This window comes from Numenius arquata, chromosome 2 (assembly GCF_964106895.1).
Source record: "Numenius arquata chromosome 2, bNumArq3.hap1.1, whole genome shotgun sequence".
NCBI lineage: Eukaryota > Metazoa > Chordata > Aves > Charadriiformes > Scolopacidae > Numenius > Numenius arquata.
This window is the reverse complement of record NC_133577.1, coordinates 124,819,702-124,845,745: the sequence shown is the minus strand read 5'-3', so window position 1 is coordinate 124,845,745 and position 26,044 is coordinate 124,819,702. Positions and strand designations below refer to the sequence as shown.

The 26,044-nt window shown below is 44.2% G+C and overlaps 1 protein-coding gene across 1 annotated transcript in view; it reads right to left on the bottom strand.

Moving 5' to 3' along the window:
- FRMD4A (FERM domain containing 4A) overlaps positions 1-26,044 on the bottom strand; it is a 213,325-nt gene that overhangs the window by 41,097 nt on the left and 146,184 nt on the right. Inside the window, exons 8-11 of the mRNA XM_074161740.1 lie at positions 22,176-22,259; positions 14,516-14,581; positions 14,245-14,302; positions 12,378-12,464 (exon numbers count right to left, since the gene is read on the bottom strand). Of these exons, the coding sequence (XP_074017841.1) occupies positions 12,378-12,464; positions 14,245-14,302; positions 14,516-14,581; positions 22,176-22,259 (295 nt within the window). The remainder of the gene's footprint in view (positions 1-12,377; positions 12,465-14,244; positions 14,303-14,515; positions 14,582-22,175; positions 22,260-26,044) is intronic.

Below are 26,044 nucleotides of genomic sequence, written 5' to 3'. Positions count from 1 at the left end.
TTGCCAGGCACCAGATGTTTGTGACTAGTTACAAAGAGCTGCAGTCAAAGCCCTTCAGATGCGAGCTTCTTTTGTGAGCACACTTGTGGTTTGCTGGCTGCTCCATAATTAAGCAGAGACTGGAGGAGAGGAGGCCCAGGGATCTGCATCCGTTTCAGCCATGTGAGTCTAAAGAAGGTTTTTACCATTTTTATTGACCGTGGGGCCGGTGCTGTGGAGTTTGCACACAGCAGGAGGTAGGGTCAGCATCAGAGCATTTGAAAAATGCCAGAGGCTTCTGATAAAGAAGGGAGGGTGTTTTGTGAATGAAACATGGGGAGCATTTCTGGCTTGGTCACTCATGTCCTGGGTGACCTGGACTTCACTGAGGCGTGGGGAGCTGAGTTAATCAATGCACTGTGCTCTGTCCCTTTGTGCTTGGGAACCCTTGCCCGAGTATCCAGTGGAGGGACCATGCCATATGCTTGGGAACCCCTGGCATTAATAAGGCAGTTGCTGGCTCCTGTGTCACCCTGCAGCTCAGGGTCAGGACAGAGAGTGTTGCTGAAGGGCAGCAGAACTGGTAGTTGGTGCACAGCGCTCTCTGGATTATGGTACCTAGAGAAATGTGGCCAAATAGTACTTTTTGAAATAATTCTCAGGCTACTCTACCCTGGGATTGGGGTTCTGGGTCCCTGATGTTGTCTTCTGCCTGCTGTGTCCAGAAGAGCTGGACTTGGCACTGAACTGGGCAGTGCATTGTGGCTGGACAGCCCTGTGAGGACACAATGTGAACCGTTTTGCATTGGGTCCATTAAGAACCAGATATAAATGCCCAGGTATTTTCTGTCTCATTTTATTTCCTTTTTCTGTGTGCGTGTCTTCCCCTGAAGTGCCTGAGACGGGGCACAGGCAGAATGGGGTTACTCGGCGATGCTCATGCTCTCAGGGGTTTGAGATATCACGCTTTGTGGCTGTTCAGAATCAAACCGTTTGCAGAAGTCCACAGAGGATCTACCTGCTGTTTGTCTGCTCTCTTTGGTGACCTGAAGGGAATTTACAAATGAGATGGAAACAGACTTTTCTCAGAGGTGCCCACCGAAAGTATACGGGGCAATAGACACAGGTTGCAGGGTTGCAGCAAGGGAAATTCTGACTAGATATATAACAAAATCCCCAAACCAAACCAATCAGTGAAGGTGATCAAACACTAGGGCCATGAGTAACCTGATTGAACTTTGAAGTTGGCCCCCTCTCTCTTGGCTAGAGACCCAGTGTCCCTTTTGACCTGTGTTTTTCTTTGATTCTAAGCATCTAATAAATGACCAACTGTAATTGCCGTTGGTCTTACTGACCTATATGGCATCTCCCAGTCCTTCAAGTCTTGCAGCTCCTTAGATGATTAATACCTTGTTAAATCATACTATGCAGAAGGAACAATCATCCCTCCAACTGCATGCACCACCACCCAGAGTGGATGTTCTGAAAGGCTTCTAGGAAAGGCAGAGAAATAACGTGGCACATTTCTAAGAGCCCAAATGCAACCCCTTCTCTCTCCTACACGATGGGCAAGAGCCAACCCTGGATGAGATCCTGATACTAAAACTGGTACTAAACAATGGAACTAAACAATGGCATTATTTTCACACAGCTTGCATGAGTGCAGCTACAAACTCCCAAATCTTTTGTTTTGGAGTTTAAAGACAAAACAAACATAACAAAAAAATTCCTCCTTGGAAATGTAATTCCCTCCACTGAACAAACCAGCAAGCAAAATTCTAGGGGCCAAGTTATGCAGGAGGTCAGGGTGGAGGTTATGAGCGGTCCCTTTTTGGCCTTAAATTCTATGAAAATCACAACTCCAGCAAAGTCAATGGCAGTTTTGTCCCAATGACTTCAGTGGGGCCATCGTTTCCGGGCATGGATTTGTGTTCTGCCTCAAGCCAACCCTGCTTCCATCAATCATACCTCTGTCAAACTAGTTAGAGTGAATGAGGAAGGATTTGGTCCAGGCAGAACAGCACCATCTCAGCTCAAACAAATGGACTCTTGTTTCAGGGGCAGATTTCCGTGGGCTGTCACCTGTGAATTAGTGTGACCCATTGCTGAGGGTGCCCCCAGGTCATGAGATGGGGTGCTGCTGCACTGTAACTTAGCCCTCCATCCTGCCACACTTCCATTCATTCCTGTATTTCTGTTAGTTTGGAGTACTTTCTTTTTCTTTCACTTCCAAAACCAAAAAATTAAAAGGTTTCCTGTGTGATTTGATGTGGGAAACAACCCCACCAATGATCTTCCCAGAGGCTTGCTGTCCTCCCTTCCCCCATGGAATGAGAGAGTGGCTTGGCTAAGCGGGACTTTCAGTGGTCTGTCAGCAATCCCAGCTCACTATCTAATTACTTCTTCCCCTCAGGCTTCAGGACTCTTTTTTTGCCAAACAGACAAACAATTTCTGGTCCAATTTGAGATCCCTTTTGCCGTGTGCTGTTCTCATGGGACCACACCACCCCAACAAACATTTCTGGCTTGACCAAACAGAAATTGCATCTAGATCTATATAATCACCACTCTGAATTCATTTCTATTATGGAGAGACAATTCCCTATTCAATTTCAAAGTGCTTTATTGGCTCAGAGAGACAGCAAAGCATCAGATCACAAAGGGAAGCACCGCTATTTGGACAAAGCATTATTTGTCTACATAATGCAACTTGATATTTGTGGCTGTAATTGTATACAGACTGGGAGATCAGACTTTGACTTTATATACAACCACATCCACCGTCGCTATACATATATATCTGGTAGATGCTGTTAGATACTGCATTGCTGTCACCATGCTGGTTGTGTCTAAATCAACAGGCCTACGGAGAGCTTTTTTCCCCGATTCTTATAAATTAAATTTTTGTCCTTTTATCCTCTGCAAGTAAATCAAAGTGACTAGATCTTTCTGCATTGAAGACCTTTCTGACATAATATACTATGTATTAGATAAAGGATGCCCAGCCTATAGCCTATGAATCAGCTGTGGCACCCTAGAATGATTTATGCCACCCACAAACCATCCCTGCTACTCTCTTCCCTAAGGATCCTTTAGTCTTCTCTAGTGGCATGACTAGAGTACATCTATCTTGGAACCAAAATACAGGAACCACCATCCCCACTCCACACCTGGTCATGCCATGACGACGCACATACATATTAGGTTGTGTGACTAAAAAACACTCCTGTGATGCAGGGTATCTGTATATGGGGTGCCACAGTGGCAGCAATCCCATGTAATGGGATTAATGGGGCTGCAATGCCTGACCTCCTGAGCCTCCTGCCCAGGCCACTGACTTAAAGATGCCTCATATTCATAGCTACTGAACAACCAGGCCCCTGCCTGGTTTAATCTGGTGATAAAAATGCCCAGCCCTTTGGCGTAGTGAGTCCTGGTGAGCCAAGAGACAGCATTTGAGAAGGGTGCGGCATGCGGGGAGCCTGCTACCACTTCAGAGCCAAGCACAAGTGCTAGAGGAGGTTTCAATCTCTCTCCAGATCTCCACCCTGACTCCAGGGTGCTGAGGTCCAATTTGTTTCACTTTGTGCTGTCGGAGTGATTTGTCTTTGCATCTTGTTGAAGTTCCTGCTGTGCGCTGCAGAATCATTTAAGACTTGGCTGCTGCTTTTATAGAGAATTACTCTTTAAGACCTGAATACGACAAAGCACTTAGAGCAAGGGAGTTTTACTTTGATGGGACTACTCCTATATTTAATAGTAGCCATGGGCTTGACTTGGCTGGATCAGGGGTTGGAATGTCATGCTGTACCCTTTGTGAATGTAAATGCTTACAGAAAACCCTGGGGACTGTATGCCTGATGGTATCACCACAGTACACATACACTAAACCACCAAAATAGTGCCAGTTTCCTTATAAAGCAGAGTGCTTAGACTATGTATTAGTGTCTACAAGCATTATAGTTGATCGATATACTTATTTACCTCGATAATGGAAACTAAACCTGACTATTCTATGATTTTAAAAAGTTGCTTTGTTTAGACAATCTACTTCGTGGTCTGAGATCAGCTCTGTTTGGGAGAGACACTGAAGCCAACTTTTACCAGCATATATGAGAAAGAGAAAAAGTGGTGATGATGACCTGCATCTAACTGTTAATTCATCCTGGTTCAACCATGGCAAATTCCATGCAGCCAAACTCCTTCCATCTTGTTCCGAGCTATGGAGCCCTTGTCTCACTCCATAAAGTTATTGTGTATGTTAATGGCAGTTTCTTTCTCTGGCTGCTGTGATTTATACAGCCTGCACCCGTACCCAGCTCCTACAGCTGTGCTGGGGGATACTGATTGCAGGCCAGATGGTGAATGGGACTGGGAACTGATTGAGGTTAAAAGCGACCACTTTTTTTGGCTGGGTTATGCTGAGCTCTGATCCATTCTCTGGAGTACTTCCCTTCCTGGCCACACAATTATACCAGCATGACTGAGGAAGGGGCCCAGGGGAGGAAATGAGCGGTGGTGGCAGGATTGCGATGGGGGAGGAGAGTGGTGAAGGCCACTTCAGCTGGTACTGCTGCCAAAAGAAATGTTCGCTGAATGACAGCCTAGTGGCATGTCCAGCCAAATCCTGTGGATATCCTCAGTGTCAGGGACAAAATCCTGCTTTCCAGCCCAATGGCCTCTGATCTGATTTATTCATCTCCCAGTGCTCTTGGCAGCTTTTTGGCACAGTGAAATGCGGTGGTAAGGCATGGAGTAAGTGGGTGCTGAAAGGGGAAGAGCCTGGTGCTGGATGGTAGATATCCCAAATTAAGGGCCAGCAGCAGCAAAAAAGGTGCTAGTGAGAACATGGTCTCCTGTCTAACAGGGATAGAACAAGACATTTCAGCAGGGGAAGGTCTTAAACTATGGCTGCTCTTCAACAGTCACAGGTCTGGGTCTTACATTTTGATAGGAAAGAAAATAGGGTGAGCAACCTCTCACTATGAGAAGAAACAGCATGGTAAGGAACCTCATTTTATATATGTCTCCCTCCTCCAGTGCTCCACATTTCCAAACACTAAACCAAGACTGAATTACTGCACTATAAAATGAGTTGAACCCGCCATGACCTGAAGACTGGTTCAGTTTACAGCCAAGTCCATAATCCAAAAAGCATGAAGGATCAGCAACGGGAAGAGAAATAAAAGCGCTGAGCAGAAGGAGTCAGCAGGTAGTCCTTAACAGTCAGCTAATCGCGGTGAATAATTTATTACAGCAATGCCACTGAGACTCCACTAGCTTTTAAACCAGTATTTCCTGGAAATGTTTTCTGCTCCTCTTGTATCATTTGTAAATTTGAGATCTTTTATCCCTGTCTGCAATGCAAAGATGTCTGCAAAGGTCTTAGGAAATGATGCCGTTCCAAGAAGAGCCCAATTAGACATGAGTCCAGTGCATTGTCTCTGACCCCACTTGATTCTGGATGCTCTAGAGAAAGGCCAGTCCTTTCTGAATACACCCTGTGGCTCGGTGGCATGCCAGTGAGAGGAGCGTTACACATGCTCCATACCTCTGACAACAGAAACCAACCTGCTGCCAAATCAAATACCCTCCTTGAACATGAGGGTTTATAACCCCTCCCAAAGTCCTCTTTGAAAACAACCAATTCAATGTTAAAACACTGAATGGAGGGTCACACTTTTAGTCCTATCTGCAACCCTTCTAAGCTCTTGACCTCCATTGCATCAAGTGGCAAGGAGTTATGCAAAGTGAATCGGGCTCCCTGGAACTGATTTGAATTTCATGTTTCTTTTGCCTTTTTGACTGTCCCGGTGTTCTATGATCAGTCAGGACAGAGAGCAATTTGTCAGCTTCCTCCTCCCCTTCGTTCACTCGTTTCTGTACATTTCACATCAATTCCTACTTTATGTTTTTTTAAGTTACTGGTCTGTCATTCCTTCACCACAGGAAGCACAAGTTTAACCACTCAATGCAATTACTGACTTGACAATGCTTCATTATGCCCTAAAGCAGAGAGGATCTCTTATTTGTTCTGCAATAAAGCAGCTCTTAATTAGGCTATTGCTCCTCCTGTGTAAATATCTCATTTTGCCCCTGGAATTGGGGAAGTTCACTCTATCTCTGGCTGTTTGGAAAAGGCCAAGTGACATCACAGAGCAATCTTTCACTTTCTGGACACAATATGACGATTACTTTGCTCATGCTGTTGACAAGCAGGTGATTTCTCTCTGATCAGACACTTAAAGCTACTGATTTTACATGTGCTTTGTATTGCTTGATAGGATAGGTCCAACTCAGCTCTTGGTTTTGGATGTTTAAATGGGAAGGCAATCCATTACCACTGCTTTGGATTTACAACAAAACTACAAATTAAATTCTTCTGTAATGAGAAGCCATTGAGTGCAGTGGAGACCTTATGGCAAGGGACAGAGTATTTTCATAGCATGCTTCATTTCATCTTGGAGAAAGGACAACGCTGGGAAGAAATGGCAGAAACTGATGTTTGGCTGTCACAGGGAAAATCTTTGTCAAGTTACATTCACAGCTGAATTTTGGGATGCCTCACATTTTATCTTGTTTCCAAAAGTCTTTATTCCCCTTGGGTTCTCTTCAGTAAATGAGAGAATGCAAACACTAATAATGTTTATGAGTCTGAGAAAAAAGGCTCACCTTAAGTTTCGCTGCCACGAGCCTTGTGTGGAAGAAAAGGGGGTAACACTATATAGTGGTATTTCTTGCAAAGGAACCAAACACTACCAGACTCTCCGCTAAGGTAATTTTATTTTTGGTGGTAAGTTAAAGCATTTCTCTGTTTATTGGCCATATGGAAGTCTTTTGGCTTTGTTAATCATTCACTCTTCAGCTTGGAGTTAATTGTTTACTAACTGCTAAACTGTGTGCACTGAAAGCTGCCTTTGGGCTCTTAAATCAGTAGGAATATCTCACTAGAACAACAGAGACATGCCTAGTGCTGCTACAACTGCTTGAGCATGCCCGTCTCACAGCTCCAGGATACACCGCTTCTACTTCATGTACAGGTCTCTGGGGATGGAGAGGAGTTACATCCCTACCTGCTGGTTAAAACGAACAAACACCACTCACGGACAATATAGACACACAGCGGGGCTGCGGTGCCTTGCTCACTCTTTCTAATTGCTCTGCAATGCAAGCAAAAAACCAACCCTAATTACCCTTCTCTGAAAATGATGGTTTTGGTCACTACAGCCTTAGCGCCTTGTGGGAGAGTGGTGCTGGCATGTCCTATCTGAAGGCCTGGCTCCAAAGAATTTGCTTTGGTTTATCATGAATATTGGATGGTGCTGACCGAAGATGGGTAGAGCCCAGCGACTCCTTTTTGATGCGTTTGTTCAAGGCACACTGAACTTTGAAGGGCTGTTTCTCCTCTCAAGGAAGAGTTTGTAAAAGCTAAGTCTTAACTAACATAGAAGGAGATGGGTTCTGCCCATCCTGGATGCTGTGCGCTGCTACTACAACAATGACACTGGTTCTGCAAGCCACTACTAAACTTCCAGTATGCTTCAGCATATGGTTAGCAGGACAGCAGCTATCTGTCCACACTTGATACTCTTTTCTTGTTCAGCTGTACTGATGGATTTTGTGAAGTATACTGAAACTTTTGCATTTATTTCATAGAATCATAGAATGGTTAGAGTTGGAAGGGTCCTTAAAGATCATCGAGTTCCAACTCCCCCTGCCATGGGCAGGGACACCTCCCACTAGAGCAGGTTGCTCAAAGCCCCATCCAGCCTGGCCTTAAACACTTCCAGGGATGGGGCATCCACAACTTCCCTGGGCAACCTGTTTCAGTGCTTCACTACCCTTACAGTAAAGAATTTCCTCCTAATATCTAATCTAAATCTCCCCTCTTCCAGTTTAAAACCATTACCCATTGTCCTGTCACTACATTTCCTGACAAAGAGTCCCTCTCCGGCTCTCCTGGAGGCTCCCTTCAGATATTGGAAGGCTGCTATGAGGTCTCCCCAGAGCCCTCTCTTCTCCAGGCTGAACAACCCCAGCTCTCTCAGCCTGTCTTCATAGGGGAGGTGCCCCATCCCTCTGATCACCTTTGTGGCCCTCCGCTGGACCCGTTCCAGCAGGTTCATGTCCTTCCTGTGTTGAGGACTCCAAAGCTGGACACAGTATTCCAGGTGGGGTCTCACGAGCGCAGAGTAGAGGGGTAGAATCACCTCCCGTGACTTGCTGGCCACACTTCTCTTGATGCAGCCCAGGATGCGGTTGGCTTTCTGGGCTGCCAGTGCGCACTGCCGGCTCATGTTGAGCTTCTCATCCACCAACACCCCCAAGTCCTTCTCCTCAGGGCTGCTCTCCAGCCATTCTCCACCCAACCTGTATTTGTGCCTGGGATTGCCACGTCCCAGGTGCAGGACCCTGCACTTGGCCTGGTTGAACTTCATGCGATTTGCACAAGCCCATCTCTCAAGCCTGTCCAGGTCCCTCTGGATGGCATCCCTTCCCTCCAGCATGTCGACTACACCACCGAGCTTGGTGTCATCGGCAAACTTGCTGAGGGTGCACTCTATCCCACTGTCCATGTCTCCGACAAAGATGTTGAACAGCACTGGTCCCAGTACTGACCCCTGAGGAACTCCACTTGTCACTGGCCACCAATCGGACATTGAACCATTGACCACAACCCTTTGAGTGCGGCCATTCAGCCAGTTCCTGAGCCACCGAGTGGTCTATCCATTGAACCCATGACTTTCCAATTTTGAGACCACGATGTCATGTGGGAGAGTGTCAAACGCTTTGCATAAGTCCAGGTAGATGATGTCTATTGCTCTGCCCTTGTCCACCAAGCCTGTGGCAGTATTGTAAAAGGCCACCAGATTTGTCAGGCACGATTTGCCCTTGGTGAAGCCATGCTGGCTGTCTCCAATCACCTCTTTATTTTCCATGTGCCTTAGCAGAGATTCCAGGAGGATCTGCTCCATGATCTTGCCAGGCACAGAGGTGAGGCTGACTGGCCTCACCTCTGACTGATCACCTGATTTAATACGTAAGAATGAATGTCTATCTGATCATAACAGATATGGACCAAATCTGGGTTTGAACAGGGAACATTCAAGAGGAAGCCTTTGGCAGGGCATGCTGAGTCTGTGAGCTAGCCTCTCAACATACAGGAGAAAAACAGAAAGGAGAACAGTAAGCTTCAAAGTGATGGCTTTGGGTAGCTTCAGGGCTTCCACAGATTTCAAGTATAGGCAGGAGGGAACATAAAAATAGAAGCACAGAGTCATATTAGGCTCTGCAGCCCAGCACAAGCTGCATTCCAGTTTAATAGCCCTGTGTTCCCATCTGAATCACCTCCAAATAGGTGCTAGATACCCATCTCAGCTGCATCCCCAGAAATGCTGCAGGACTTAGGCCTGAGTGAGAATAGCACAAGATCAAGTTCTGGCCCCGCGTCAGCTTCACTTCTCCTCTCCAGACTCATCCAACTTGCTGACAAACCTAGTTAGTTTTCTAGAGACACATAGCCGATTTACTCCAGCAATTTAATGAAAACGTGGTTTTGACTGACTGCTAATGGGATCGCCTGAGATAGGCTCAGCTGCTTAGTGTGGGTTACAGTTCTACTTGCAAACACAATAAGCATGGAAATCTATCTAGGATGACATAATAGGAAAACATTACAATCTCCCTTATAAGACATGCAAGGTTTTTATATGCATTTAATATAAATGTCTTGGTTTCAGCTGGTTTCTTGCTACAATTTTCTGCTTGTGTTTCTTCCAGGGAGATTTATTTTTCCATTGTAATTTTTCAATTTGTTTCTGGCATTGGCAATGTGCAGGAACAAAATAGTAAAGATCAGAAAAGACATAATCTCCTTCCCCCTCCCCCTCTAATTTTACCTTGCAGAAAGTTCAGTAAGGTTTACCCCTCCCCTTTGCACAGCAAAGACTTGAACCAGCCCATGCTGGTATAGTGAAATGAATCAGATGCTATAGTAAGCTCCCAGATACCAGGGTTATCAAGTGCAATTTTACAATCTAATTAGCAGAGGATTAAACATTGCACCTCATTGAGGGAGTTGAGCTGCTCTCGCCAGAGGGGTTTTACCACCTGTGTAGGGTAAGAAGTCTTTTTACTTGCTCTACAGAGAGTAAAAGCATATGATGGAGAAATAATGAAGCCTCAGCCACTCTATCCAACTCCTGTCCCTGATTTAGGATGTGCATTTTGGAATAGCCCTGCCAACAGATGGGGTTTGCAAGCATCATGTAACAGAGAAATGTTCATCTAGGCTGTCTGTTCACTGCTGTGGTCTCTGGATTGTGGCAATGGACAAATTCTAGCCCGGAAATTCCTGCTCTCCCTTCCCACCCAACCTTCCTTCCCAGATTTATGACCACTTCTGCTAAGCCACAGAAGTCCTCAGTGGTTTATACATAAGGCAGCACCATTGTTTTGGGTCTCCTAGATTTTGTACATAATGTGCTGAGAGAAAAAAACCCACTAATTCCCAATAAAGAGAAAACCGGCACCCTATATTTTAGGACTACACTTGCAGAAAAAGGGTAGGCTATGCCTATAGTCCCCGATTCTAGGGAGAGAGAGAGGAAGGTTAGCGGGGACACAGAGAGGCTGGCCAAGATGTTATCAAGCTCTAAAACTAATGCTACAGACCAGATCACCCTGAGTGGTTGAGAAGAAGAGAAAGTAGAGAAGTTAAGAAAGGAGGCTTGAGTCTTCCAGTGGAAACAGCTGTCTCCTCTCATGCAGTCAAAGTACCTGACCTCTTTTTTTTCTTTCTTCTGATGCTCTCCACCAACACTCTCATCCCATCAGGGTTGATAAAAATTGCTATAGGTTGTGAATGGCTGAGTCCTTGTCATGGCAGAACACTGTTTTCCTCAAAAAAAATTGTTTCTGTCACTAAGACTGACTTCTGAAGGCTTGTTTTAAGGACATGTCTTCCCTGGGGGGTTGGCACCAATGGAGGTATGTGGGTGCAAACACCTAGCCTAGGCACGTTTTAAACTATCACGTGTGAGTATGGCTTGCCCTGCAGGTAATGATTGATCCCAAATAGATACATCTTTTAGAGCACAGATGCTCTGTTGAAACTCCCTTAGTCCTCTCATCCTTTTTGTCAATAAATAGAAAGCCCCATTAATAGCCTTCAGTGAATTAAAGGCTAATCAATGTGCCTATTTTCTCCTGCTGCCTCCTTAGCAGTACTGTTTTCTACCAAAACCTTGATTCTAGTTTAATAGAAAATGCTATCTGTGAGCACCAGACAATGTCCAACTTGAATGCGATCAGAGGAGGTGAAAGAAAGGGAGGGAGGACCTTGGCACAAAGACAAATGAGAAATGCAGTAATTAATTCAGTGTGGAAGCATTTGCATCCATTGAAGAGCTGCCTAGTTGCTCCAAATCATCCAGCTCTGCAGCCTGCAAGCAAGCCTGAAACCTTGCCTCCTGATGTCTCCATGGGCTTGCAGTACAACAAATGCTGTTGCTAACAGACTGTGCATGCCCACCTGCAGGGCATGTGCTCAGAGATGAGCTTTTTTCTATCAGATGGCATCCTAGCTAGGAAAATCACAACACATGGGTCCGCCTAGCAGGATGAGCTCAGGGGATCAGAACCTTCCTCCTCCCAAATGAACAGGACATTCCTTAGCTGGATTTCTCAAAGGCAATTTGGAAGGACTGAGAGAAATCCTGATTTTCAGACACTGAAAGCCTCACTAAAAATAGTAATGCCATGCCTTGATTTGTGAACTGTTTCAAAGTAAAGTTCCTAAATAAATCAGAAACTGGGCACAAACTTTTTAATGCCTTTTTTTTTTAGGAACGTGATGAAAGTTTTCTTTTCTTGTTAGCTTGACATTAACTCTTCAATTAGTAAAACTGTTGCTTATCAAATATAGTGCTGCTCCTGGGAAGATCATGTAATTTTTTCTGTTTATAATAAATGGAAGAAGCTTTCCAGTCCCTTCTTCCCTCTCTCTGTTGGATCATTTATGGCTTGACAATACACAATCAAGGGTTGGCCGAGCACCCTCAATCCCACCACAGCCAGTGGGGATGGAAGGTCTCCAGGACCTGAGAGGATCAGGCCTTCAGTTCCCATTTATGTCTTATAAACCATGCAAAAAGGAAGCATAAATTCATAAATTGCAAGATTAAGTGATGCTTATTTTGCCCCCGTACCACAACATTTAATAAATTAAGAGCTACTTTTGTCCATTAATTCTTTGCAGATATTCATACAAGTTTGGGAGAAACAACAGCCTTCAAAATCACAGGAATCAGTGCCAGTATTTGGCATATATCACACCCTCAAATCAAGCTATAACACGTATGGCAAGCCCAGACCTTGATAGAAAAGTAAACACTTACCTTTCTTGGTTTCACTTTGTCATGGTAGTCATATTGAAAAATCCCCTTATAGCTAAGTCCTAACCACCAAGGAATTCCCTGCTTGTCCTGGAAGAAAAAAGAGAAGGAGTTATATTGAATAGGATGGGGAAATACTGGAGATTTCCAAAGTTGTTATTCAAGGTAAAGATTTGTTTCTAAGCAATGTCTTTGAATGTTATGGGTGCTGTTAAATTTATCCCTGCTGAATTTCCCCAAGTCACAAAGCCACATGATGTTTAGGAGAGATCTGTTTCACTTTTAGCTATAACACATAAAACCATTTAAAATGCATCACCTGTGGTCAAGTTACTCAAAATGCTGCCAGGGGAAACGGGGAGGTTTGACATGGGTCCCTTGTGCAGTGATGCATCCCCTTTCTCTTCCCTGCAAATTACTCAGTCTGAACTCTCAGAGATTGGAGAGGAAGGAAAGCGAATCACCCAGCTGACTTGAATTATGTGGAGGGATTTTAGCATTAATCTTGAAAATGCAGCAGTAATGGGATCTGAGAGCTACCAAGTGATAAGGTCTGACAGGCTCGGACCCAACTGCTTTGTGTCTGAGTGTGCAATAAAATGGCCTTATGGAGTAATGGCTGATATCTGATACCAGCCTCTTTGCAATTTACTGAACTGGAGTCCTCAATGAAATTACATCTGTTCTCTTAATGCAATAGAGAATGGCAGGGTAAAATGCAGCAAAACCAAAACCTATTACGCACAATATCTGCTGCCTCATTGCTGCTCCCTGGTACTTATTGATCTTGGGTAGTTCACTGGAATAACTCTCAAGTGTTTGCAGGATTGAACACCCAGCCCAGTCAATCAGATTTCTTTTGGTCTAGAGTAATCCAAGAGATCTGGATACAAAGGGTGCTGGAGGGATCCTGCCTTCTGGCAAAAGGTGAGGCTAATGCTTTTCACAAAATGCCCTGCATGTTAGCAGAAGCAGACTAGAAACGCATCTCCCTGATACAAGCGCTGTCAGATATTTGTGGCTTTATGGTACCCCATGTGTGCAAGACATTACAGATGTATGAAAAAGCATATGATCTATGCAGAGAGATAATGACGAAACACATCAAAACTTCAGGGGTGATAAATGAGGGAATATGCTCTGGGGAGTGTGGATCTAGCTTTCTTTACATGTTTATTGATTTCTCTACTTAAAAAAAAAATAACAACCCTATACAGCTGGTCAGGCAGGGAAGTAATAATAATAATATGAGACTGGAAGATCTGGTGATAAATCGTTAGACAAAAGAAATGAGGGATTTCATGAATACCTGAATGAAATCCACATAGTTACAAGCGGAGAACTGTTTGGGGAGGGGGATGTGTTATGTCTAAAGTATGGACCAATGATTTGGCATTAAAAAGGTGTACTATATCTGTATCCATCTACCTATATCTCAAGCAAAGGGAGCTGCAGTCTGCAGGTCATGGCTGGCCCTAGTTAGTTGCTCATAGATCTGTTGGCTGGGAAAAGAATGAGCTCCTGGAACTACAAAAAGGAGGGAAGCATCAAGCCTGCCAGTGATGTGGCTGGCTTTGTCCCTTTGGTGCTGGCTCACTGGCATCACCAGAGCTCACCGCTGCTCGTGGACTGAACATCTCCAGCACAATAAGACTTCAAGAGTTTTATCTCCAAGAACAGGATTTTCCTCTTTGGAGCTGTATTTACCAAACATTCACTACACAGTTGAAATAAGTTTATCCTATCACAGGAAGTGAAACGCGTCTTTAGTAGCAGTGTATTGTATTCTGAAAGCAGGATGGTTATTTGTACCTCTCTCCCTCTCCAACAACAGTTTAATTCCATACATGACCTTTTTTGTAGCACGTACCTTTACTGCGTAATAATGCACTCCATATGTTGGGAGGGATTCTACAATGCTCATGTAACTGCAAAACAACACATAAGAGAATAACACGTCTGAGAAGCTGAGAGGATGATCTGGGAAAAATGCTTAAATAAATAAATAATCAAATACATAAATACTTAAAAACAAAGCATTAGATGAGATGGGAGACATAGTTACATATTGCATTTACAGTCCACTGTAACTATTTCCTGATAAAACAAAGGTCACAAGAAGTCACTGTTGTTTCACTTACTTCACAATTGCTTGACCTCTTGTTTGACCATTTAGTTTCTTGTAATGTTCAATGACCCGATCCTCACTGGAAAGGAAGAAATGAGATATTTTACATAATGGCAGTATCACGACAACGCATCTTGCCAAAAGGTGAAGAGATACTTCTGTTAACACAGCTAGTGACTGAGGGAATCAAAAGATGCCAAGGAAAAGCGTTAGATGAGAGGATTTGATATAGCCCAGGGTAAACAAGGGGGGCTCACAGACTGAGAATAAAAATGGTTTTCTAGGAGTTGGCTTTCTGGAAGAAACTTTTTTACTCACAAACATGATATCTGCGTGTACAGACTTTTTCCTCTCTGCTTTACTTTCCTTATCTACAAATGATGCCCATGATATTACATTGTGTGGCAAACAGTTGTGTTTTGGAGCTGCTCAAGCTCTGCTTTGCCCTAGCTACTGCAACTTCTTTCCAAGCCCACCAAGTTCCCTAAAAGCTAGCAAAGCTTTCAGAAATCAACGGCCAGTAATAGCGCTAAGCTTCACGGATTGCTCCTCATTGCAACTGCACAAAACCATGTACAGGAGCACTAGCGGAAACACTCTGGAGAAATCTCCCTCAGCAAGGAGTTAAATTCCTAGTGTACACAGAGGCAATGTCTATAACAGCAAGTTAAACAGTGGCAGGGAATGTTTCCAAGGCACTCAAACTAGGGTCTCTTTATTGTTAAAGTACTGATGTCCAGTAGCTAAAGGGGGCCTACAGGAGAGACGGGGAGGGACTCTTTATCAGGGAGTGGAGTGATAGGATGAGAGGTAATGGTTTTAAACTGAAAGAGGGGAGATTTAGATAAGATATTAGGAAGAAATTCTTTACTCTGAGGGTGGTGAGACACTGGAACAGGTTGCCCAGAGAAGTTGTGGATGCCCCATCCCTGGAGGTGTTCAAGGCCAGGCTGGATGGGGCTTTGAGCAACCTGGTCTAGTGGGAGGTGCCCCATAGCAGGGGTTTGGAACTTGATGATCTTTAAGGTCCCTTCCAACCCAAACCATTCGATGATTCTATGTGCCTTTGCATACTTTGGGGTTACAGTAACTCGCACTCCCCCAGTAATTCCTGGCTGTGCACTGGGCGTTAGCATGGGCCAAGCCCCATTCCCAACGCTGCTTTGGAGACTAGGACAGTTTCATGGTATAGATGGACATTGTTCCACGCCAGGGGGCCTCTGTGTCAGAGAACAGTTCTGGGCGTGTTTGATAAAGGCATGATGAGACATTCATCTATTCATGGTAGAGATGTAGTATCCAAGAGCAGATCAGCATGATCCAAATGACAGACTGAGATATATCCATAGGTTCACTTTTAAAGAATCTCATTCCTTGTTCTCCAGTGAATGGGTAGCAGGAGAGCACAGACCCAGAGCTATTTGATGTGTACAATCAGCTGTGCTAGCAAGGTCTCAGCATTGCAAACTATAAGCCAAAAGACCTCCTTTTGAAGGTCAAAAGCGGTCTCTGATTTCAGTAGCATTCCTCTCAACCTATGGCCATGCAAGTCATCACAGCATCCAAGCCTGGTAGTTTCAGACTGGTCTGATTTTGGTTCTTCTCTAACTTCCAGCAGTGTAATGCCCACAGGACCAGCTCTGTTACATTGGCATGACAGAATATTCAAGTTCTCAGGTTTAAACCCAATCTCTTGCTCTTTATGTTGCAACACCAAGGATAAGGAATCTGTTGAGTCCCCTCAAGATACTGTACAGACCTTGCCAGTCCAAGAGGAAGGCAACCTAAACTAGCTTTATGCCACATCTGTTCCCTCCCCACATGGCACTGCATAAGCTTCCAGCAGTACCAAGTGTCTGTCTAATGCCATCACGCTGTGTGCAGTTTAGGCCCATGTGAAGTGGCATTCCTTCCTCCCTGCATTTCCTAGGTCCAGCTGGGGCCCCTCATGTGGCCTTTAAAGGCAGCCACCCAGTTGTCCACCATGCGGTAATCCTTCCCCAGGCAGACCTGAAGCTATTTTTATTGCTAGACAGTGTGAAGGAGCACAGCAGTGTGGGATGGTCTGGTAGATGACCTCACCGCAACTGCTCAGAGATGCCCACAGAGACTTTGGTGGAAAACTGCAAAGTGTTTCACTAGCCCCGCTAACACGACTGTGTCTTCTCATTGCTGCCTTCCCCATACACATCCTTGTGCCAGAGAGATCTGCATGAAACCAGAATCTCTTTTAGGAAGAAGTTTCCCTGCCCCTGCTGGGCACAGCCTTCCTAATGCCCTCAGTGCTGTCACAGGTAGAGGCCACACAGAACCCGCTGTGACATCACACACAGGATGTTCTGTTCTGTGACATCACAAGGAGGACAGACTGTGCTGTGACATGCCAAACAAGGTGTGCTGTGCACAGATGGGGCGTGAGGCCTGGCACAGGGTAGCTGAGGACCAGGACATCCCTGGTAATGCAGGGAGGAAGGGAGGGGACCAGAAACACCAGTGTAGACAGCACAGAGCAATTCAAAGTAGATGGTCTGTTGGATTGTCAGTGGGGCCAGCTGTTCCCCCCACAAACCTGTAATTTGTCTGAGAGTAACTGCTTTCCTTACTCACTCCCCAAGTGACTTCCCCCAAAAGTCACTTGTGAAAATAAAAGGGCTCTTACTGGGGCAAGGCTAAATGTTGTCCCACCAGCACACCAAAATGGGTACAGGGTGCCGATGGAGTCAGTGGCAAATCACATGGGTGAAGGAATAGTCCAGCTCTCCCATCAAATCATCCCTCAGAATAATTTTAATGCTTAGAAAATGATCTGTAAGCTATAAATTCAACAGCTATAAAACCATATTCAGCCCACCGATCCAAGCAAGTACCACAGATGTTATGGGCGTGCACATGAAGGCAGAGCCTGGGTCTCCTGCCATGATTATCATAAATAGGATTACTTTTGGAGCAATAACTGAATTACATGAGTGTTCAGTACTGGAAGATCTCCAAAAAACATCATTCTTAATAAAAAAGATAGACAGAGAGGGCTTACAGCCCTTTGAAATTACCTCTTAAAACCACGATTACATGTGGATGCAATTCCTCTGTGTCTCAGACAGGAAGAAACCAGGAGTGGCTTCTTAGAAAACAATGGAGTTTCTGCAGTGGAAAGCGGTCTTAGCTTTGGTTTCCACTCTGTGCAGTTTATTGCCCAGATCAAGCTCTCATATTGATGCCATTCAAGGAAAGGATAGATGTAACTACACAATGATTACCTAATGTGATTCCGGATGTGCTCTGCTTTCTTACAAATGATGAGTATAAAATAATGGATATGTTCCTAGACCATACCCCTTGGGCAGGAAAGCCAATCGATGGCTCATTTCCTTCAAAAGGAACAGTGGGATGAATAAAGTTATGCTCTCAACCCATCCTAAAAGATATGGGATAGTCCAGGCTTTACCCAGTTTTCATAAACAAATGCAGGCAACACTCTCTATACCTCCATTGCCTCATTAGGATACTGATGATCTTCCTTTCCATTGCATAATGTCTTGAAGTCTACAGATGTTAAGTGCCAGATAAGTATCATCCTTGTTTCTACTTTTGGACAAAAAAAATAAAGCCTGAATTATCAATCGAGTCATGAATATTTAAGAGTGAGATTTGCTGCCTACAACACTGAGCTAGTCACACTTGGGGGAAAGAAACAAAACAGAATTCATCCTGACAGCAAAGGGAGCTGAGGGCACCTAGCTCAGATGGAGAGGTCTACACTAAAGAAATGTTCATGGTCAGATGAATCCCACCCCAGCTGCCTGACAGTCGCTCCTCTAACAGTTCTTTGAAGTTTCTTTTCATTCCCTGGCAAGGAGAATCATCCAGCGCAGAGGTCACTTTTTGCCTCCAGCTCTGGGACAGAGGGGTAAGCCCAGCACGTGCTGGGGAAAACAAGCAAAACCATTCACGGGTCAGAAGGAGCACTAGCAGAGCTTATGAACATTCTCCCCTATCATTTCAGCTGTTCATCCCTGAGTTGCTGCCATGCTGTTATTGACAGCTGGGAGAGTGCTGGGACACTGCCTGGACCACCAGCTGACGTCTCCTCTCCCGCTGCTCTGGCACGTTTCTGTGTCAGTGACACAGAAACTCATTCATAAGGCAGGGATGACAGAGGATGCTTAACTAATGTGGTGACACGGAGGCTGCTGAAGCACTATTGTCTGTTTCCCAGCTTATAAAACATTCCCCCCAAAGCTGCAAAAATCAGTACATGGATGATATCCTGCAGCAGACAACCCTGATAAAGATCTTTAGAACTACCAAGAAATCCCTCCTGTCCCAGCAGCTTACAGAACTGCATAGCAGACAACTTGCAAGCAAATGCAGGGCCAGAGTTTCTCATCATCAGATCCAGATTTTCAAAGGTAATTGTTTCTCCCCTCTCTTCCCAGCACACGGAGCTGTTTCAAATAGCTGTGCACTCATTGCTGTGCTTTACTGTTGTTCTGTTTCTAACCTTTGTCCATCTCGATTATATTATTGAACATACTAATGTCTTTATTTGCAGTCATATGCTGTCCTACTAAAGCCAGCAGAGCATCTCTTGGGCCAAAGGGACCAAGAACAGGACCAGAGACTCAGGTCTGTGCTATATTAGAGAAACTAAATAGTAATTTTCAGCTGGTATTTTCAGAGGTGGATTTTCTGGCAGTGCTGATGCTTGAAACAAGCTTGCATTCAAAGTCTGGTGGAACCTGGAAGAAGTCTATCTTTCCCCTGGTCTGTGGAAAACCCCATTCTAGCATCCACTTTGTGCTGTTGCATCTCTTCCTTGTGTTCTTACTGGCAACCCAGTACTGGGCTGGATTGCTAGGGAGGATCTGAATTGACATAAAATGCAATGACGGTGGCTGGAAAGGAGTGCTGCGAACTAACACAGGTTCTCTCCTGTCTCCTTGTGATTAGTGTTGTGTCTAAAATAATAAATATTGTCAGTTTTTTCCATGCATGGGCAAGAAAAATCAAAACCTAGGGCCCCAGTTCCTAGACTGTGTGGGAGGACCAGAAGCTCAGGTTTTCATTTAAAAGACAAAAGAAACCCCAAACTCCTTCTTGCTTCACCAGTAACCAGTGATGCTATGAGATGTTTGAGAGCAAGATGTGAAACTGATTCTTCTTAATCTGTAGAGAGCTGGAAACAAAAACTTGATGATATAAAAACCACAACCTTCATCTTTGTTGTGATGTCTACAAACTTCTAAGAAGATATTACAGGGCAGGAAAAGGCCTGCAGCAAGGGTTTGCAACCAGGAGACTTCGTGAAGGTAGAGCCAGAGGCACCAAACGGTGCTGATTCATCCCTCGCTCATCTAAGAATCTAGGATTCATCCCACTGGTCTTACTACATTTGATAGGAGCAACAAGTGATGCTTTTTCATGGGGTGTGATGGAAATTTTATATTATTTCATACAGATCTATCATAGTATCTCGCTGAAGGTATCCTAGTATTTACTCGATTATCCATTTTATTGCCTTTTAGTCCATTTCACCCTATACAAAGGGTGTTTTGTTTGTTTTAAACTAACTAGAGCAACTACCCATCTCATGCTTAATGTTTTAAATGTTTCTTTCCAGAGCTGGAAATTCACTTGTTACTGCTTTGTGCTAATGCTGAAGAACTGCAGCATAACACTGATTGCGCACAGAAAAGAACAGGATGAAATTTGTATCGGTATGCAATCTGCATGGCATGCAGAAGCATCTGAAAACAGTTTTAAAAATCTGCCCTCTTAGATCACTGAAGTTTTATCTGTACTGCAGAGACTTTTCAGCTGATTCACCAGCAGCCTCTTCTTGAGACCATTCAGCGTTTCAGAGGGTGTTTACGAAAGAGCCACCATTAAAAAATAATGAACTACTGATGTATAAGAGGTCTCTGAGACCTGGTCACTCAAGTGAAATCACAAGGGAGTCACAGGACTGTAGCCACTGGTTTTACTACCCCATTGGAAACCACCAGCTTCCCAACCTGCGACCTGTTCTCAGTCACATGAGAACTCCCACAAAATTAAGTACAGCTGCAAGAAGTGCTGGACCTTGTGTCTAACTGTAAATACTCGCATTCCGAACATGAGGCTTTTACATGGCTCTTCTAGCTTCAGGTGACTGAACATAGCCCAAACCCAAGGAGAGTGTCTTACGGACAGAGGCTGTCCCAGACCTCACTGATATTTCCCAACAGCAGTCCTTAGCATAGGCATGTTGGCTAACACCTGCCAGCAGTGGGGGCAGACAGATCCTGATGGGCAAACAGGGCCTGACAGGCAGCCTGGGTTGTCACTGCTTTCCTATGTTTGGATTCCATCATGGGCAACTGAAGCAAAGGCTGTGTGGGCACTTTAATAAGACCTCAGTCCAAGTTGCTGCTGAAGGGTCAGATTTGCCTTCCCAGACCATGGCTACCCTCCTCTTGTGGTGACTTTTAGCCTGAGCTAGAAGTTTGTCAGGCAGACCAGGCCACCAACCTGGCTGGAAAAGCACTTTTTTTTTTTAAATGTGTGGATTAATTTGTGCAGAAAGGAAGGAGACGCTCCAAACAGGGAGACAGTTCTGCTTCCAGTGAAATGACAGCCTACGTTAATCAAATTTTCACAAAAGTTTGGTTTGATTTTAAGACAGAGACACCAGGAGACTGTGATGATCCACAGCTTTTGTGTAAGTAACCTCAGCCTGGGACTCTGAGTCATTCCTGATGTGCTCAGAAAGTGATTAGGAGACCTCACAGACTAGCTTGTCGACAGCTTGACACAGGGTACAGCTAATTCTGGTATTGTAGCCATGCTAGGAAAAGTAGATGGCCTTCCTGGCAAGGGGAAGAATTGAGATCAGAAACTACAAACTGATTTGTTTTGCCGTGCCACCCTCAGATTACCAAAATGCCAAAATTAAAAGAGTAGCAGATAAAGAAGTTCACTCCCACCCCCAGGCTTGTAGCGTAATGCTTTAAAGACAAACATGAAAGAGGAACAAAAGGAAAATCAAGTGAAAGCATCTCTCCATTAATGAACAGTCTTTCCCCAAATTCTTTCTTATTTGCACAGATAAAAGGGATAGGCAAGGTGGCATAAAGAATCTATGTGTGGGGCATACAAAACTTAATTGCGATCCTGCTCCTATCCTAGATTTAATTTTCAGTGCAATGAAGATGCAATAAAGACAGAGCTCACAAGCCTCCACCTCCGAACATCACATAGTTTGTATAAAAGGAGAAATACATCCCTCTTAGTTCAGCTATGCCATACAGAGGACTTGCAAGACGAAGCTCAATTGCTCAAAAATAACACAGAGCAGTGCAAAACATTTGACACTTCAAACTGGGAAAACTCTTTGCACAGATGCAAAGTGCTGGGAAAGGAAATGGCATATTAGGCCTCTACATTTCATCAGGACAGTTGCACATTTACAGTTTCTGGCCAGATGTTACTGCAGCCGTTTGGCAGACAGGGAAACTGAGGCCCAGGGTGGTCAGTTTGACCTGGTCAATGTTGAATCATGCAATGAATCAGTGGCAGACCCACAGCTAGAAGGCAGGAATCCCTGCATCCCAGTTCCACTCTCAGGCCACTTATTGCCAGAGCCAGATCCTGCATAAGACACTGCAAAGCTGCTCAGCAGAATGATACGTTACCAGTAAGCGAGGGAAGGATGCTCCTTCAGTGCTGGTGTTGGAAGGGCAGGCAGCTTCTTTAATTCATTCCTTACAACTTCATTGCTGAAAGAGAGTTCAAAAGGAGGATCAGGCTACAAGAAAACAACCACAATATTTGATATGACCTGACCTAGCTGGCAGGCTGCTACGGCTCTACATCTGTTCCTCCTTAACAAAAGGCACTGGGGTTTCCTTTTTCTTCTCTCTTTATTTGTTTTATGGCAGCCCAGTTAACTTTTCCCTCTATTATCAAAATTGGAGAGAAGTTCTCCCAGATGGTTATGTTGAAGCACTTCCTACCAGTGACTGGACACAAAAGCCACCATGTCACATTCCATTGAGCAGGGTCCCATGGACATGTTCAGGGAAAAAAACAAGGGGAAGAGAAGAAAAAAGTGATGCTTTCAGCTGCAATAAAGCATCTTTATTTAATCCCTTACAACCTGCTGCAAAAAGTAATGATTTGCTTTCTTAGCATCACAGGTCGTTCTTAGCCTCTCGCCCCAGTGACCTGGCCTTTGCACAACATCTTCACTGATAAGACTCCAGCTTGAATTTATGTCCTGCTACACAAAACCCTCCCTGGGACCAGGCCCAGCCACTTGGCTAGCATTCTCCTTCCTGCAACCTCTAGTGGCCAGGCTGGCTAGCTGGTGTAGCATCACTGCACACCAGAGAGCAGGGAGAGCTCATGAAGCGGGAGAGATTCTTGCAGATGAAATGATACCATGGGATTTTCTCCTACAAACCAAAAATGCCTCTCTTCCCACTTTTAAACACACAAGGAACTGTGTGCACATGAAAAAAAAACCTTCCTCAGAGGCTTGGGAAGGAAGACAGTGTTGCTGTTACTTTTAAAATTGTAGAAATACACAGCCAAGAGGGCCAGACAGGACAATGAGGAGTGCCAAAGAATTCATGTTTATTGGCTTACTTCTTAATAGCAGGGTTTTTTTTGCTTTCTTGTACCCTGCCCTTCATCCTGACAAAACGTGTGGCTGTCCTGGAGCTGTGGAGAGAGATCCTTCTTCCAGAGCTCCAGATTTCCCAGCACACTGGCTTCTCCTGTAGGCCAGCAGGGCCATTAACCAGGCAGACAAGTTGGTCTTGGCATCCTCAGCTGCAGACCAGCCATCCTAACATCTGCTAAAGGCCCAAGGAGCCCTTGGACCTGCCAGGTCACCCTGAGTTTTGTTCTTGTCTCTGGGACAGTTTGTATGGTGGCTTGTAGAGACATGATACTGCTTCAGATGTTGTAAAAATCTTCCCACAGCACTTCTCCATTTTCACATCCCAGCAGCAGGCTCTGCCTGAGACCTAGGTGGGTTTGTCTTAATTCGAGTTTGCAGGTTAATTGCTAGGTTAAGCCATAGGGTAAACCACGAACATAAATCCTGGAGCAGGAATTTTGGGTATGTTTACAGGCATTTATTATCATGGTAGTTCCCTGACAATCAATAAGTAGTTTTAAAACAGGACCACGACTTCTAGTCAAGACAAATCTGTAAGAGAGATGCCCAAGTCTCAATTAGGTTCAAATTTTGCAGAGTGAAGGTGTGTAGAACAGCACTTACAAGAAAGGACTAAGGCAACCACTTCCACGCTAAGCACACAGAAAACCACTCAGAAGCACCTCATTTGCAAATGTCTCTTGACAAACAGTGTTTGAACACCCACTCCCGCCTAAATCTCATGGGCATCTGACCATCAGATAGATCCTCCTTTGTGAGCTCAAGAGCTCAAAACCAATTCAGATGTTTCCTTCCATAGCAGGTAAATATCTGCACAAGTCTGAACAAGAAGCTGCTCTGTTCCATATTATCTGCTGATCTGGCCACTCTGCTCTGAAGCTGACAGCCTAGAAAACAAGCTGTTGCTGTTTACAGAGTTCACTGGGTCTGCCCAGAGACATCTCCTCCACAGCCGTGCGTACTCAGCTCTTACTGAGCTTTTTGACATTTTGAAAGAAACCAGGGGGAAAAAAAAAAGAACCCAGCACAATCAGAGCACAAGCAGCAGTCACTGCCCTCAAGTGACGATTTTTTGAGGCTGGCTGCTCATAGAAGGAAGTTGAGACATTTCCAAAACTTTTCTGGGAAGACAGGGAGTAATTTCCAAACAGGGACTTTCTGAGCCCAGAAAACCATCAAATAGGGCAAGATTAGTGGTGACTAACTATCTTTGAGAGCCTGGGAAATAGCCTGAATCAGTAATGGCTCCCATAAAAGAAAGGGCTAACAGCAGTCAGCTCTGTCTTTCCTGTCAGTGATGAGCAAAGCTTGCTTGCACTGTCATAAAGTCTTAAGAATCAAAGAAAAAGACATTCTTCGTGATGTTGTTGGATGAGATTAAAATTTCTGCTCGCTACCATACAGGTAGTGCCTCACAACTTCAAAGCACCAAACGTATTTCAGGTAAGCATTTCCAGGAACAAAAAGGTATTTAATTCCGTGGTCCATACATTCACTAAGTCTTCTGGCAACACTTGTCTCAATACAAATGAATTTAGACTCCCAAAAGGATGTCAAATCAAGAAAAAGGAAAAAAAAATAATGACTTGGGTTGCATTTGAGCTAGTGGCCATGAGGTCACTTTCCTCTTGGCTCCTTTGAAAACAGCAAATCCCTTAATTTTTAAAATGTTTCCAGCAGGATCACAAGTGGTTTTGTACTTACTGCCTTTCCCGCTCTTTCTAGTGAAATATCTCAGTGTGTTTATTTTATTACTGTATTTAGAAAGTGTTTGTTTAATCCGGTCACTTGTGCAGCATTTATTTTATATTTGAAAGTGTCCAACCTGCAGGATTGTTATTCATGGAAGGGTGCTTTTGATACAGATTTATTAATATACAGGGGAAAGGCTACAAATACACTTTCTCTGTGTCCGCCAGACCACGTTATTCCTGCACTATGGTGGAAATTACAATATTTAAGAGACTAATAACAGTATGAAAACTGAAGAGGAAAAGCCATCTGCATGGGATCCTGAAAGCTGTTTAGATACCCAGAAATACAGTGAACTGACTAAAAAATGGACCTAGAAGACGGGAATTCCTGAGTTCTGGTCTTAGTTCTAGTACTGCCTGTTTAATGAATCTTGGCCAAATAAATTTGTCACCACATCTCAGTATTTCTGTCTGTACATGGAAGTAAAAGTCTACCTAGCCACTTTATAAGCATTTGGTAAAAAACAAGTTTTTGGAAACTGGCTACAATAATTTCGCAGATTTGCAAGATTACAGGTGCAGTTGTCCCAGGAAATCCATACATTTTCCAGCATGTGTAATAACAATGATCAGTAACAAAACAAACCTGCAGGTGAAGGTTATCAACTCTTCTCGGCACGCTAATTAATTCTGTTGAATGCCAGAGAAAATACAGAGTCTGAGATTCTCAGATGAAACGGTACCATTTGAAATACAGTGTTTAGGATCTTCTCTTTAAGGTTGTGAGACGCAGCCTGAGTTTTGTAACCCCTTAATAAATTCTAATTGGTTAAATATCACGTGGTTACACAGAAAGAAAAGTAAGCCTGAAACTATGTTAGATTTCCATCTGCCCAAATGTTGAAATTATTGTGAAATTCTGCTTAACAGGAAACTGGCCGTTTGCTTTCCTTCCCTGTTATTCTTTCATATGTTGCTGGGAGATACTTGGAGTTCACTCGAAATGTCTCATATTGCTTAACTGGAAGAAATCTAGCAAGGAGAGCCTGTCTGAGGAACGAGCTGCAAGGCTTCAGGATTTTATGTTTTACTCAGAGTTTTTTCTTTCTCCTCCCCAAACTGAGGCATAAATGATCAGTATATGTTATTTCCAGCTGCTTTGACACAGAAGCTGTTTAAGGTT